Here is a 15206-nt window from a genome sequence, read left to right as displayed (position 1 = left end):
TAAGTAAGTAAGTAAGTTTAAATCCTTTTATATTTATGTGTATGATTATCACTATATTTATTATTCAATATTCTTACTTTGCTACTAATTTAAAAAAAATAGTCTTTTTTTATAAAACAAATAAATTTATTAATATTGATAAATATAATTTCTAAATAAATATTTAATTAATGCAGAAAGGTTGAAAATATGTTTTTAAAATTTTTTAAATTTAAAGCTGTTGATAATTTCAACTTAAAGATTTATAGAATCATAAACAAATAAATTGAGTTATATTTTAAATATTTTAAAATATGAATAAGGATTTACTATCTATAAACTTAAAGTGAATTGTAGTTATAATAATTTCCATTTAAGTTATATGAAAATTTTAAAAAATAAATTTAATTATTTTTTAAATTTGATGGAAATATTAAGAAGTATTTTAAACTTAAAATGAATTTTTCAATTATTTTTTAGATTTTTATTTTATTTTTTGAAAAATTAAAATTAAAATGGATACTAGTGATATTTATTTAGTTAATTAGATAAAAAACATATATTTATTTATTTATTATTATTTTTACTTAAAAATTATATTTTTTTATTGAAAATATTTCTTAAATCTCATCACTTCTAAACAGTAAATTTGTAGTGATGTTGGCTGTTATATTCAGAGCAGTGCTTTAGCTTTATGTCATTGGCAAGCTGTATTATTTTTTCATTATATTATTTTCTTTCATCTTTTTTGAGAGGCACTATATAATTAGTGTTTTCAAAGTATAAAAAGGCTTCTTTACTAAATAATTTTAAGAATTCATTATCTTTTAGTACACCTGATTAGATAAATCCTACAACTCCGATATCGAAAAAGTCCTAAAACTTCTTCTTGATTGCAAGTTTTGGTAATTCTTCGAATACAGGAATAATTTTAATGTTCATTTGCTTAAAGCCTTCCAATAAGTCATACATCTCACTACCCTTTAGGTAGTCTTCTTTTTCTTTCTTTTCGCGATATTCTTTTTATCTTTACTCTATTTCTTCAGGTGACAAACCAGACAAATCTTCCTTTTTATTTTCTTCTTGCTTTACTGAATCTTTAGGCTTTTCAACTGGAATTTCTTCTTCTTCTCCTTCTTTTTTATCTTTCTTTTCTTCTTATTTATCTTACTCTTCTTTTTTGTCTTCTTCTTTCTCCTTTTTGTCTTCTTTTTTTTCTTCTTCTTCATCGTCTTCTTCATTTTCCTCTTCCTTTATTTCTTCGTTTTCTTTTTTTGCATCCATTCTTTTAGCTTCTTTTTTCTTCTCTTCTGCATTTTTATCACTTCTATATGGATCGGTGAATGTTAAATGATATTCCTCTTATTTTTCTATCATTTAAAGCCAATACTATAGATTGAATTCAGTAACTTCGACAGAGTGACCAACATGTTGCATATTAGAAATTTTAAATAGTTTTTCCTTCTCAGGTTCTACATCACATTCAACACCCATACTAATATATGGAGAAATAATAATATCACCCCAATAACCTCTAACTACAACATTTTCATAAGTTAGCTTTTTTTTACCAGGAATGTAGCTGCTCATAGTTCTATTAGGAACTATATAAGAAGAGAATCTCTATTCAAAAGCTATACCAGTTTATCTCCATTCTCTGTAATGATAAAAATGAATAATACTTGCAAAATCTTTTAATCCCATTTAGTAATCCCAATCAATTAAATTTTTTCTAAAATCGTATCTCTCCTTATAGTGATATCTACAAATTTAAAAAATAATAAGTAAAATAAATTGTAAATAATTCTAATAGCTTTAACATTAATAAAATAATATTCAATTATAAATATTAAATTATATTTTAGAACATAAAATTATGTTATTTTATTTGCTTGATTCTTTTAAAATGAGTATTTAAATGTTTAATTGATATAAATAAAATACCTTAATCTTTAATCTCTATGCTTTTCCATAGTGAATGGGATTTTACTGTGCCAAGAATTAACAATATCAGAAAGCTCATCACGCTCTTTAAATTTAACTTCTTTAAAATCAAAAATTTGCTCAAGAGGGGTTCTAGTTTTTTTTGTTTCTTCAGCTATTAAGTTTTAGATAGTTGGGAGGATAGAGTCTATGTAACGCTATGATTTTTCTCTTATCATAGCATTACCAAAGACATCTAAAAATAATTCAACTCTCTCTCTAAAACTCAAAGATGTTGTTTGCAATATTTATAATAAAAGAAGCCATCTGCAAAATGATTCTTTCTATTTTTCATAAACATAAATGTTGAGCTTTTTGATTTTTTAAGAATCCTTGTTTGATATGCAATTATCTGCTATTGTCTTTAAGACATGTCTTAAATCTGAAGTGCACATTAGAAGCACATTGATTGCATCTTTCTGAGGAGTATCATCCAAAAAATCTATTGCTGGAGATAACCCCCAAAAGTGAATAAAACCTATTTACTCTATAATTTCCATTTTGATAAAAGAATAATTAATTATTAGTTAATTTATTAATTAATTAATTTTTTAAAAATTTTAATTTTTAAAACAGTTGATTTTCAAATAAAATTAAATAAGATATTTTTGCTTGATAATATCCAGAAAATATACAATTTTCTTTTTATTATTAATTTTTTTTTTTTGATAAATTCTACTTTCAAAATTTATTTTTCATTTATTTCATTTTACATTTGAAATAACAAAATAATTTATTTTTTTTAATTTAAGGATTTCATTTAAAAGTCTTATTTTGAGTTTTTGCATTTTTAATTATTTATTTAAAATTATTTTTTTTAAATTTTTGAAAAGTTTCTAAGCAGTTTCAACTCAAATTTTTTTAATAATAATTATATTATGTAAATTTTTATTATTAAATTACCTTTTTGATATTTAAACTTAAATTACATAAATTGCTAACCACTCAAAAATATAAAATAATTTTTATATTGCTGATTGAATTTATTTTTCTTCTTAAAATTTTAATAAACAAATATACCTAACTGTTATAAACATAAAATTTAATTCCCTATTAATAATTATTTTGAGCTAGAAGATTTAATTATGTGTAAAATTATATTTATGGAGTGAGTTATCCTATTTTAATCATTTTATTATTCATTTGATTCTATTTTTTATTGCTTTAAATTGTTTTAGAGGTTTACAAAAATATTTTATTGATTAAATTATTAGTTAATTGTGGAATAATTAGACATTTAATTTAGATAAATCTAGTATAACAATAATCATTGAAATAATAACAACATAACCAAATTTAAAATCTATTTGTCTATTTTAGATTTTTTCATTTTTTCTATTTATTTACTTCAAAAATTACATTTAAATTTTTCAAAGTTAACAAAAAAAATATTAGTATTAAGAAAAATTAATTAAGCGCTGTTATAATATATGGATCTAAAATGTATTGCTGAATTTAAGATAAAAATAATATGAAATTTATTTGATGGACTACTATAACTATTATATAGTATTAAATTATAAATTTAATCATATTACAATAATATGTGATATTATTAGAATTTTAGAAAAATGTTAATTTATTCATTCAGTGGGGGATTATTGATGCGATACATATCTTATTTTTTTCAAAAATATCATCAAAAATAATCTGCATCAATAATTTATTGATAATATTTTCAATAACAGTATCATTATTCTAAAAAAAATTTGTAAATAGTTTCACATATTTTTTACATAGTAAATTTCATCAAAATTTTCAATTTATTAGAAATAATATACTTTAAACAATAATTATGCATGTCTTATCCTAGAGACAGAGATATAAAAAATTAAATTTTATAGGTTTTTTTATGATGCAATTTGATTATTTTAGTAGATTATCAAAGAATTTTAAAATATCTTTCTTTATAAATTTCTGATGTTTTATTTAATAAGTTTAAAGAATTCTTTATTTTATACTCATGGATACTTATCCATCAATTAAAGCACACATATAGTCATATTTTTTTAAGTATTGCATGAAGATCCATGGTATCATTTATGAGAAGTGAGAGTACTTTAGCTGAGATACCATTTTAAAAAGGTAATCTGATAATACGTAGAGTATAGTGTTTGTAGAATCAAATATTTACAAATTTGTGTATAGGCATGTAAATGTAAGTATTAATTTCCAATAATATGATAAATTAATAGATATGTGTCGAACAAATAAAACATTCACAAAAATTGACGATTGCAAAAAATTTCTGACGCACTTTTTGTTCTTTAAATTTAGAAAGTATCTGCATTTATATTTTATAATTTAAATATAACAAGTAAAAATTCTAATCAACAAACTATTTTCATTAGTTAATAGCAAAAAATTAATTAAAAATAATAAAAATAATAAATAAATAAATGCACACCATTGCTGAATTAGTAGAGTTCTTAAATAAAATTGGACAAGGACACTTAGCTTAGAACATAGACAAGTTCACAGAGCAATAATAGAAGGAGTTCTTAGAATAGGTATTTGCAATTTTTCATCACATTTTATTAGATAAATACCTAATCTAACTAACTCATTTTGAGCTTGATTTTTTCTTTATCAACCCATTATATTTTTAAAAATATCATTTTAAATCCATAAAATAGGTCAATAAGCTAAACACTACCTATCCTGGTGGTCTTGAAGAATACACTAAAAGAGCTAAGGTCTTACTTAAGAATTCTGCCGATAATGTCAATCCCTATGAAGGCTTTGTTCCCTCTGTCCCAATTGGTGAAAAGGTCAACTTTTCTTCATTTGAAGAAGTAGCTGGATTAGAATCTATTGGTCGTGAAGAACTCAATCACACTGCTTTTGTATTAGGTAAACACTCAAGCTTTTCGAAAACATAGCTTAATAATTATTACATTTTACTTTTTTCAATAATCTTTTGATATTCGTTTTATCAACTATTCATTCTTAAAAGCTCTACAAATAGAAAAATTAGAAAAATTTATAATCTTGAATACAAATAATAAAGTTATAACATAAATAAAAAATATTTTAGATATTTAATGTCTGATAATTCAAGCCATAGCTTTTGTTTAAAAATTAAAGCAAGTTAGATAAGAAATTTTAGTGATTTTAAATTTATTTATAATAAAAAAATAAATAAAAGGCAATTAACAGAAAGATTCTTTCTTTCTATCTATCTATCTTTGATTGAAATTAATTAATTAATAAAAATTTTAAAATAGAATCTTAAAAAAGATATTTCAAAAATAATCTGATAAGATATTTTAATTAAAATTATCTATCAATATATCTGCAATTAAATAAATAAATATTTTTTTACAAAGAATCAATTCAATTTAAAACTTTAAATTAATATGATCTTAGATCAATAAAAATTAAAGAATTTAAATATCATTTTAATTAAGATATAAAATATTTTTTAAAATCTTATTAAAATTTTTTTGATATTAATTAGTTGCAGGTGGTTTGGGTGAAAGACTCTAATATGATGGTATTAAGATTGGTATTCAATTTGAAATAACTACTGGTCAAACCTTTTTGAATTACTACTTAGACTTCATTAGAGCTTTTAACGAAAAGGCTGAATTAGCTATCATGACTTCTGATGATACATACACACTCACCATGAAGCTTCTTGAAGAAAACAACTATTATGGATTCCCTAAGGACCAAATTACTATCATGAAATAAGAGAAAGTCCCTGCTATGATTGATAATGATGCCCACTTTACTTAATTACCTAATTCTTTGTTAATTGAAACAAAGCCTCATGGTCATGGTGATGTCCATACTTTACTCTTTTAACACTAACTTCCTAAAAAGTGGATTTAACAAGGTAAGAAGTGGCTTGTTGTTTTCTAAGACACTAACCCTCTTGTTTTCCGTGCTCTTCCTTCTGTTTTGGCTATCTCTAAAACTAAAAACCTCGAAGTAAATTCCATAACTGCTCCTCGTAAACCTGGTGAGGCTGTAGGTGCTATTTGCAAATTAACTAAGGGTAACGAAAGACTCACTATTAATGTAGAATATAACTAACTTGGTTCTCTTCTTCCTAAAGAACCAGTTGATGAACATGGATACTCTGTCTTCCCTGGTAATATCAACTCTATTGTCTTTAGCTTATAAGAATATGATTCCGTCCTTGAAAAAACAAAGGGTCTTATCATGGAATTTATTAATCCCAAATACGCTGATGCAACAAAAACCAAATTCAAAAGTTCTTCTCGTTTAGAATGCATGTACTAAGACTATCCTAAATTGCTTGAAAACGACAACAGAGTTGGTATGACTTAAGTCAACAGAGCTTTCTGCTTCAGTACAGTTAAAAATGATATTAAGACTGCTGGTTAAAAATTCTAACAAAATCTTGCTCCTGAATCAGCTTCTTCATGTGAATAAGATTTATATTTCATGAACAGACAAATCCTTAAACTCGTAGGAGTCCATGTTGAAACTTCTGATGCCTCTGATTACGAATTTGAAAACATCAAACTTAACCTTTCACCTTAAATTATCCTTAAGCCTTCTTTGGGTGTTACTTTAGCTGAAATTAAAAACAACATTAAAAATACTTAAGTTACTATTACCAGAAATAGCACAGTTGTTTTAGATGGAGAAACCTTCAAAAATGCTAGTGATAAACTTGAAATCGATGGATAATTCAATGTTCCTGCTAATTACTAATCTAAAACTAAATATAGAACTTTCGTTGGAGTCGATAGTAAAGCAGCTCAACATTTATTAATTAGAGGTTATGATGTTAAAAGAGACTGAAAAATAAAATTAAGTTATTAAAATAATTTACTAAACATATCAATCAATCAATCATTGAATCGTTGTTTTTTATATTTTTAAATTATATTCAAACTTTATCAAATAATATATTTTATCCACAAAACTAAAATTTTTCCAAAAAAAATTTCTATCAAATAAATTTTTACAAATAAAAAATATAATAATTTATTTATTTATTTTGATGAGTTAGATTAAATACTTATACTAACTATTTAAATTGGTGCATAAATAGTTTAAAATACATTCAATAAAGTATATCAAATATTACAAAAATATAAATTCAAAAAACTTAGCTTTGAAAATCAAAAATTTCATTTTCTAAACCTAAAAATAGAAAAAAGTAAAATTTTTATATTCAAATTCAATAATATAAAATACAAAGAATATAAAAAACAAATAATAAATAAATAAATTTAATACAAACAATCAATCGAAATATAAATCCCAGAATTGAATATTATTTTTAAAATGTAAATTCTGAGAAATAAATTTGTTATATACTATCAAACTATTCACAATTTGATTTTCTTTGATTTTAACTTTTATAAGATCATGCATCAATTTATATATTTGAACTTTTTGAAGAGTAGATATTTCCTATTTAAAAGTAGAATCTGAATATGGTTGAAGAGATTGGATGGTTTCTAATTCATCATCTTTTTCTTCATTTTAGTTTTAAGTTATATTTTATAGGCAAATCGAAGTCAAGCATTATGATTGTTATTCTGACTTTATTTCTTCTTATTATCTTTCGCTTCCTATAATTGGATTTTAAATTTATGCTGATTAATTTTCATTTTAATTTTCAAGTTCTTCCTATGAATCTTAACTTTGATCTGAAAAATCTTGATATTCTTCATCTGCTTCTGACGAACAAATAAACTATAAGTTCAAGAATATTTTAACTATCATTCTTAATAGTAAGTGGGGAGCTATAAGTCTTACTGTTTCAATGAAATTAATGTAATACATGATAGGTTAGTATGAATAAATAACTTTTGCAAATTAATCAGTTTTTTTAAGTAGTTCATAAAATGTTGAAAATATGGGATTCTATCTATTTGGATCTAATAGAAAACCTTTTGTCAAATTTTCTAAAATTTATATTCTATTTTGAGGGTCTTTAAATCTAAAGTAAAACAAGAACTGTGAATAATTAGAATACTAAACTGAATTTATAGATTTATTTTACAATAAAGTCAAATAAGCATTTTCTGCTTTATCTAACTAGTTTAATTCCTCATAAACATAAGCTAAATTTCCAAGTACAGTAGAGTTGTTAGGATAGTTTTATAGCGCTAATTCTCCAAATTGTATTGCCTTTTATAATTCATTCATTTCCAAATAGCAATAGCTTATATTATTCAAACACTCGTCATTTTAAGGCTAAATTTGTAATCCTTATGTATAGCATAAGATAGCATTTTCAAAGTCTTCTAAGTCTAAGAAAGTATTACCTAGTTAAGCATACATATCTGCTTTTTAGTAAGGTTTTTTAGCCTTTTAAATAGCTTCTTTCAATATTTGTCTTGAAATATTCATATTTTTCTTAGATTTTAAGGTTAAACTTTTACAAGCTAAGTAGTAGGCATCGTTTAATCTTTCATCCTAAAAATTGAATAGTAAGTTTTGTAACTTTTTCAGTACTAAGTTTGATTTTGCTTGAGAAGAATCAACTAGAAAGGTCAAATACTCAAAAGTATTTTTAAAATATAAAGGGTCTTTTAAAAAAATGGATTGCATTAATCTTTCGGATTCAACTGGATCTTCTTATATCAATAATCTTGCTTCTATGTTCAAGATTCTACTATCTTACCTAATATCCTTATCTTAAATTGAATATAAAAACTCTTTTCCTTAAAGCCAAAGACTTTAATGGATGTAAACATCTTCAAGCTCATCAATAATCTACAATATTTTCTTCTCTGTTTAAATATTTTACTCTAAGAATTTTTAATCTCCATTTTAGTTTTCTAAGCTCATAAGTTAATTATTTGATTAAATAAATAAAAGTAAATTGAAATAATTAATAATATTCAATGATTTGAATCCACTGCATTTATTTATACCAAAGATTACAATATCCAAGATAAATCTTTTATTATTTGGAGATTCCTAGAGCTTAGTAATACATTTATGGAGTTGTAAGTTTATAAGTAAATTAAATATGAGTAAAATTTGGAAAATTATAATCTTGGATGCTAATATTTTCATATTTACACACAAATAGCTAAAATAAATAATTCTAAATATACATTTTTATAATTTACTAAAATAATTTAACAGAAAACAATCAATTTTAGATAGAGTAAATTAATACATATTTACTTCACTCAGTTGTTTAAATTTGTAAACCTCTATTTTTTATTGCCAAGTAAATCATTACCTTAATTTGAAATTATTATTTTACTTTATCTCATTATGGCGTTTGAAGAAGATTTTGATTTTTTAATCAAAAAATTATCTGTTTTTGGGGAAACCATCATATTTACATTGGTAATTTACTAATTATTACTTGCGGCAAGAGTTATTTGCTAGCTCATTTTGATATTTTGCAAGCTAGGATTAGATAATTATGGTAAATTTGAGCTATTATTGTTATTATTATTAAAAGCGTTTGTTGTTGTTTATGGAATTATATTCGTTAATACGCTGCTTATGTTAGTAGTTAACAAACTTTTAACTTGACTATACCTAGTGTTGTTATTGTTAGGTGCAATTCCACCTCCTTCAACCATTTGACTCTTGCTGACCAGTTAAGGAGTTTTCTATTTCTGAGGTGCTTAAAATTATTATTCTTTTTAGCCATTCAATTAACTATTATCTATAATTTATATTAAAGTTCGTTAAATTTGATAAGAATATTTTAATATAATTTAGAAAAAACTAATTACTTTGATAAGATTGGGTGGCACTAACTCCATTTTGTTAACCGTTGTTAAGCTAATTTAATTCAGGATTGCTTTAAATAAAACAAAAATTTTTAATAAATAGTTATATTTATTTATTTAAAATGATACTCGCTTTTTATTAGCTAGCCCTAAGTGTTCTATTTCTCTTTGAGTGAGTCTTCTTATTTTGAAGAATTAATTTCCTAATTAAGTTTAAAATTAAAAGATTCTTTATTTACTTTAAAAATTCCCTTATAATTAAATATCTATTTATCTTAAATAATAAAAAATTGACGATCTATTTTATCAGAATTTATAAATATAAATCAAATGTATTTTTGTCTATTGCTTAACAATTATATTTTCTGAGTGAAATCTTTTACAAAAACTTTGAAATTTCATTTATTTTATTTCATTTTTTTAGCCATAAATTCAATTTTGCAAAAATCTTTTATTGAAATTTACTTTATAAAAATTTTTTAAAGAATTTTTTTTTCCATTAACTTTTATTGATATTGTTTGTAATAGTAATTAATAGCTTTAATAAGTTTAAAGAAAAAGATTTATACTTTGACTTTGTAATTTCCTTGAGAAAATTTGCTCTCATTCTAGTGCCTCAAAGTTTAGCTACCATTAGTCTAAAAATAAAAAAAATTTTTAATTATTTCATTAGAATAAATATTTTATTACTTTATCAAAGAATAAAGCACTCATTTGGCTTTAAGGTGATATATTTTATTATAAGGAGTTTCTTTGATATTAATTTTATTATTATACAAAAAATTGATTTTCTTTTCTAGCCAAGGGATTGCTCATCAAATTAGGAACCAATTACCTATTCTGTATTAAATTATTTAATTTAGTTCATTTACTTTTCTCAATATTTTATTGAATTTACTGTTTAATCTTAAACTTTTTGCTGCAACTTATTAATCATAAATCCACCCATGCTTTAACTCTTAAGAAGACTGTTCTATATTTTTGATATTTAAAAATATTTAATAACTTAATTTTTAGGATAAAAGATTGATTTAAAATGAATCTTTAACAACTCTATCGATAATTTAACATAATATTATTTAAAATTTAAATATTTTTTGATAAAATTTTTTATGCAAAAACTAAATGTTAAGATGATATCTTAATTTAAAATATTTAAAGCAATAGCAAAAAAGAAAAATTGAAAGTTAAAAATTACTATTGACTATCCATTTTACAAGCCATTTTGAAGAGATTATTTTTTCATTAAATAAGCCTTCATCTCCATAATGAAAGAGGCATCTGTTTAAACAGCTGCATCCACCATTTCAACTTATCCTTCAGGTTTTATATTTTCAGGTTTTTTTTCAACTACTTTTTATACCCTAGGCATAACTTTGCTTATTAAAAATTTCTTCCTGTCAGTTTGTGAATCAGATTAATTGCCTTATAATAATTCATTCTTTTTTTAAAGTCTTTTAGCTGCAAGCTCTTTTTCTCTTTTTTCTTTAGCTTTTTCCTCCTCTTATTCTAGTAATTTTTTTTATTTTTTAGTAAGAACTGATTTTGGAAGCAACTTAATCATTTATTCATCTGATAACTCATCCTCTGAAGGATCTGAGTCAGATCCATCAGAATCACTCTTTGACTCCATATTAATAATCTTTTATTCATTATCTTTTATTTCTTTTAGAATGCTATTCTTGTTAAGTTAATTATTGATTTTTTTGCTATTTTTATTATCTTCACTTTCATCTTCCCATAAATAATTATATAAATTAACAACTAAACTTTTCCCTATATCTAAATAGTCTTAAATGCTGTAATGAGTTTTAGTTTAATTTTTTTATTTTCCATAAAAAGAAGCCTCTACTGTAAAGACGTTCATGACTCTTTACTCCTTCCAAAGAGTTATTCTTGCAGTCTTTTCTTTTGATTTTTATACATTGAATCTACACTCTTCAAAATTAATATAATCAGTCATTTTAGACATCATATAAGGGTAAATTCTTGTAAGAACAGGGTCTTCTTTGTAAGAACATCCATAAAAGAAGGTATTCATCCTTTTTATAATTTTTAATAAATTATTCATACATTTTTTATTTTTTAAAATAAAAATTACTTTCTGCTGTGGCCATGCAAATCTATTATTAATTTTATTTCACGTTCTCTTCCAAATGTTTTTATCATTTCCTTCATGTGAAAAACAGTAGGATGCAATTTCTAAATATTACATTAAAAAAAAAATATTTTTATGCTTATATTTAAATCATCTTACTTTACGAGGTTTTTTCCATCTTCTATTTAGATCACAGCCCGCCAAAGAGCACCTGTAATTACCGTGAATAACTCCATCAGGATTAAGCATAGGTACAATCTTAAATACACAATTATCTCTAAGGTATTCTGCTTACGGAGAGTCTCCTAATAGAAATTCTATACACCCTTGTACCATATAAGATCCACCTGTCTCCCCTGGATGCTATCTCGCAAAAATAACAATTCCCTTTCTTTAAAACCTTTTCTGTTAAATATAATGAATTTAAAAACAAATAAATTTTATTTTAAAATTTATTTAAAACATATATTTTTTTTAAAAAAAATAGCTATTATGAATTAATTAAATGCAAAATTGCTAAATGTATTACAACCATAGAACTTGAAGTAATAGTAAGCATTTCACAATTATTTCCAGCTAGTGTTTTACATAATTTTTTTACTGAAACTTTCCTTTTTTATTAAAAAATGAAAGAAATTGTAAATTTTATTTTTTAAAAATGTAAACAAAAATAGTTAATTTCATAAAATAAAAATTAAGCAAGTAAAGAAATAAATAAATTTTTTTACTTATTTTTAGTTTCATCTTTCATAAAGTCATTAATATATTCTTTTAAATCTGTAAAGGTGTAAGGAAAAGAGTGTGCAAAATAAATAGTATCTTGAGAATGATGGATATAATAGCTAAAAGTTAAAGTATAATGGGGTTTTCCTTTATTACCATCTCTTTAAATGTCTCCTCTATAATAATTTATATTAAAACCACCTCTAACCCATTCTTAACCTGATAATTCGTTTTGCTTAACACTAAAAATAACAGGGCAGAGTCCCTCATTAAAAAGACTACCTGGTTTATTCTAAGAAAATGTATAAAATTAATTTATAAATGGCTAAGAATATAAAATTTATTACTAAATTTAGAATATTGAACTTAAGAACTTATCCAGCCTTCGCGTTTGTGACACTAAAAAAGAACCATTATGTATTTCCTTTTGTATTAATATCATTTTAAAGAATTAAGTCAAATTCTGTTTCATTGACCTTATATGCACAAAAAAGATTTCCACTTTCAAAACTTGAAGAAAACTAAATTTTTTATTGTTCAGAAGAATTTGCATTTATAGCTGTTTAAGAGTTCGCTGATGGATTTGAGGTATGAAAGTTATGATGATAATTTTTTATTTCTTTTATAGAAACTTTTCGATTAAACGATGCCTTATTTTAATTAAAGTCTGAGTCTTCATCTTTATTCTTCCTTGATTTTATCAAATTCTTTAAATTTGCTATATAGGTAGCAAAGTAAATGACATCTCCAATACGTGTTGGGTCATTTAAGTTATAGTCACTGTACTTTTAATATATTAAATTATCTCTATTTTATTTATGATATTCAAAAAGTGTTTTAAGCTTGACTACTAATGTATTATTTTAATTTTAAATAGTTGTATTCTAAGCAGAAATTTATTAAACTTATTAATTGTTAACGACTTGCTAATTCTATTGCTACACTACTTAGCTCTAAGTATTAACCTATTATTAACTTGGAATAATCTGTTTTATTTAGTCATTTATTTTTATATTTTTCTGAGAATCTTTTTAAGAAATAACGTTATTTGTAGACCTTTCTTGTTGGAATTAATTCGTAGGAATATTAAATTCACTAGTTTCAGTATTTGTATTTATAATTTAGTTTTTGTTAGTTGAGATAGTAGTATTAATATTTTCTTGTTAATTACCTTCAGTGCTATTTGTTTTAATTTAATCGGAAATATTATTTTATAAAGTAGAAGATAATCTTGCTTCATTTTCTTATTTTAATGTAGAAAGAGCTCCTTATTTGTTTGGCAAGTGCTTCGTAATGGAGCTTTCTGCAATATTTTTAGTGTTTTCAGAAGGACTAGATGATTTAGTAGATTTTAAAACTTATTGCTGAGCAATATATTCTTGTAATTAAAGAGGACGCTCACTGGGTTCAATAAATTGAAAGTTTTTATTTTTGTTAAAGTTTGGGAGTGAACTATTTGTTATGATAAAGAATAAATAAAATTTGAATGCATAGCTAATAATTTAAGTGCTATATTTTTTATTTTAGTTGCCATTAATTTGTTATAAATTTTAATCATTTACTTAAATTGAATATTGATTGCAGTTCGTACTTCATAGTCTTCTTGAAATATTTTAGGAATCAAAGGGTTAGCTGGAGGAAGGTATTTAGTAATATCTATTGGAACTGTTTCAGTATCTTCCTAGGAAAAACTGTCATCACTCTAACTTGAAGAATACCAGTCATCATCTCTGTCAGCCAGCTTCTTTAAATCTTAATATTAAGCAGTAAAAATTAATGTAAAAAATACACTGATTGTTAAGAATTTGAAAAGAACTACAAATTTACTAATACAAAGTAAATTTTCTAACTTACGAAATACCTAAAAAAATAAAATAAAATGCAGCTCAACAATCCTTTCTTTAAAAATCAACTTGAATGTTGAATTTAATAAATAATTCACAATGTAAATGATTACTTTTTGCTACTTTATGAGCTGATGAAGATGAAGTATTTACGCTCTTTTGCTTGTCCATTTTTAACTTATTTTGTTTCTTATTTTTTTTAATTAGCACCTTTTTTCACCAATTTTTATATTACTTAAAACAAATTCGTTTAATAAAATTAGTGTTTTAGATTCTATTATCAATGACTATTTCAAGTAGTTTCTACTTTTTTAAAATTTACTCGATTTTTTCTATATAAATTTTATATTTTTTTTTGACATTTCCTGCTTATTTTATTGATTTCTTTAAATAGAACATAATATATGATCAGTCAAATAAGAGTACTGTATAAAATTTTCTATTCACTTTTTACTTTAAAAGCAATACCTTACAACTTAATTTATTTGAATAACTTACATTCATTGATAACTTTTACTATGAGTGAAAAAAAACAGTAAAATTTTATTTAACAAATTCTCTAAAACTTAATTTCGTTAAGCCTTTCGTCATTTAAAAGCAAAAAATTCAATTATGCTTTTAGTAATTTTTTGATTTATTTAATTAATATTGTAAAATATCTCTATAAATTTAACTAAAATACTTGTTAATTATCTTTTTAGTTATATGTAAACTAGCATATATTGAATTTTAACAAAAAACCTGCTCTAATAGCTATTTTTAATAATAGTTGCACTAATTTCTCCCAATAATAATTTTTTATATTCGAAATTTCATTTTAAAAAATTTAAATTCAGGTTAATTTAAAAACATATTCATTAATTTTAAATTTTATATTATTTATAATAA

At 23.2% G+C, this 15206-nt stretch overlaps 4 protein-coding genes across 4 annotated transcripts; 1 reads left to right on the top strand and 3 right to left on the bottom strand. All coding sequences in view use genetic code 6, as the record gives it.

Moving 5' to 3' along the window:
- Positions 1-609: 609 nt before the first annotated feature.
- On the bottom strand, positions 610-2462 carry TTHERM_00929510 (hypothetical protein; the record flags this gene model as incomplete). The annotated part of the gene is made up of 2 exons (XM_001025714.1): positions 610-1741; positions 1924-2462. The coding sequence occupies 2 exons, from the start codon at positions 2460-2462 to the stop codon at positions 610-612; spliced, it is 1671 nt and encodes a 556-aa protein (XP_001025714.1).
- A 1899-nt stretch (positions 2463-4361) lies between these two features.
- TTHERM_00929520 (UDP-sugar pyrophosphorylase) lies at positions 4362-6741 on the top strand (the record flags this gene model as incomplete). The annotated part of the gene is made up of 3 exons (XM_001025715.3): positions 4362-4472; positions 4599-4815; positions 5423-6741. 3 exons carry the CDS (start codon positions 4362-4364, stop codon positions 6739-6741), a joined length of 1647 nt encoding a protein of 548 aa, XP_001025715.2.
- A 447-nt stretch (positions 6742-7188) lies between these two features.
- On the bottom strand, positions 7189-8745 carry TTHERM_000929519 (zinc carboxypeptidase family protein; the record flags this gene model as incomplete). Its single annotated transcript, XM_012800485.1, has 1 exon — positions 7189-8745. One exon carries the CDS (start codon positions 8743-8745, stop codon positions 7189-7191), a length of 1557 nt encoding a protein of 518 aa, XP_012655939.1.
- A 350-nt stretch (positions 8746-9095) lies between these two features.
- On the bottom strand, positions 9096-14489 carry TTHERM_00929530 (zinc carboxypeptidase family protein; the record flags this gene model as incomplete). The annotated part of the gene is made up of 14 exons (XM_001025716.2): positions 9096-9586; positions 9657-9724; positions 9783-9856; positions 10223-10291; positions 10344-10493; positions 10552-10626; positions 10852-11695; positions 11755-11855; positions 11911-12156; positions 12281-12362; positions 12480-12766; positions 12822-13926; positions 14037-14226; positions 14432-14489. The coding sequence occupies 14 exons, from the start codon at positions 14487-14489 to the stop codon at positions 9096-9098; spliced, it is 3840 nt and encodes a 1279-aa protein (XP_001025716.2).
- Between the last annotated feature and the right edge of the window lie 717 nt (positions 14490-15206).

This window comes from Tetrahymena thermophila (genome assembly GCF_000189635.1).
Source record: "Tetrahymena thermophila SB210 genomic scaffold scf_8254181, whole genome shotgun sequence".
Lineage (NCBI taxonomy): Eukaryota > Ciliophora > Oligohymenophorea > Hymenostomatida > Tetrahymenidae > Tetrahymena > Tetrahymena thermophila.
Note: the sequence above shows the minus strand (reverse complement) of the source record. Positions and strands in the feature narration are given on the sequence as shown.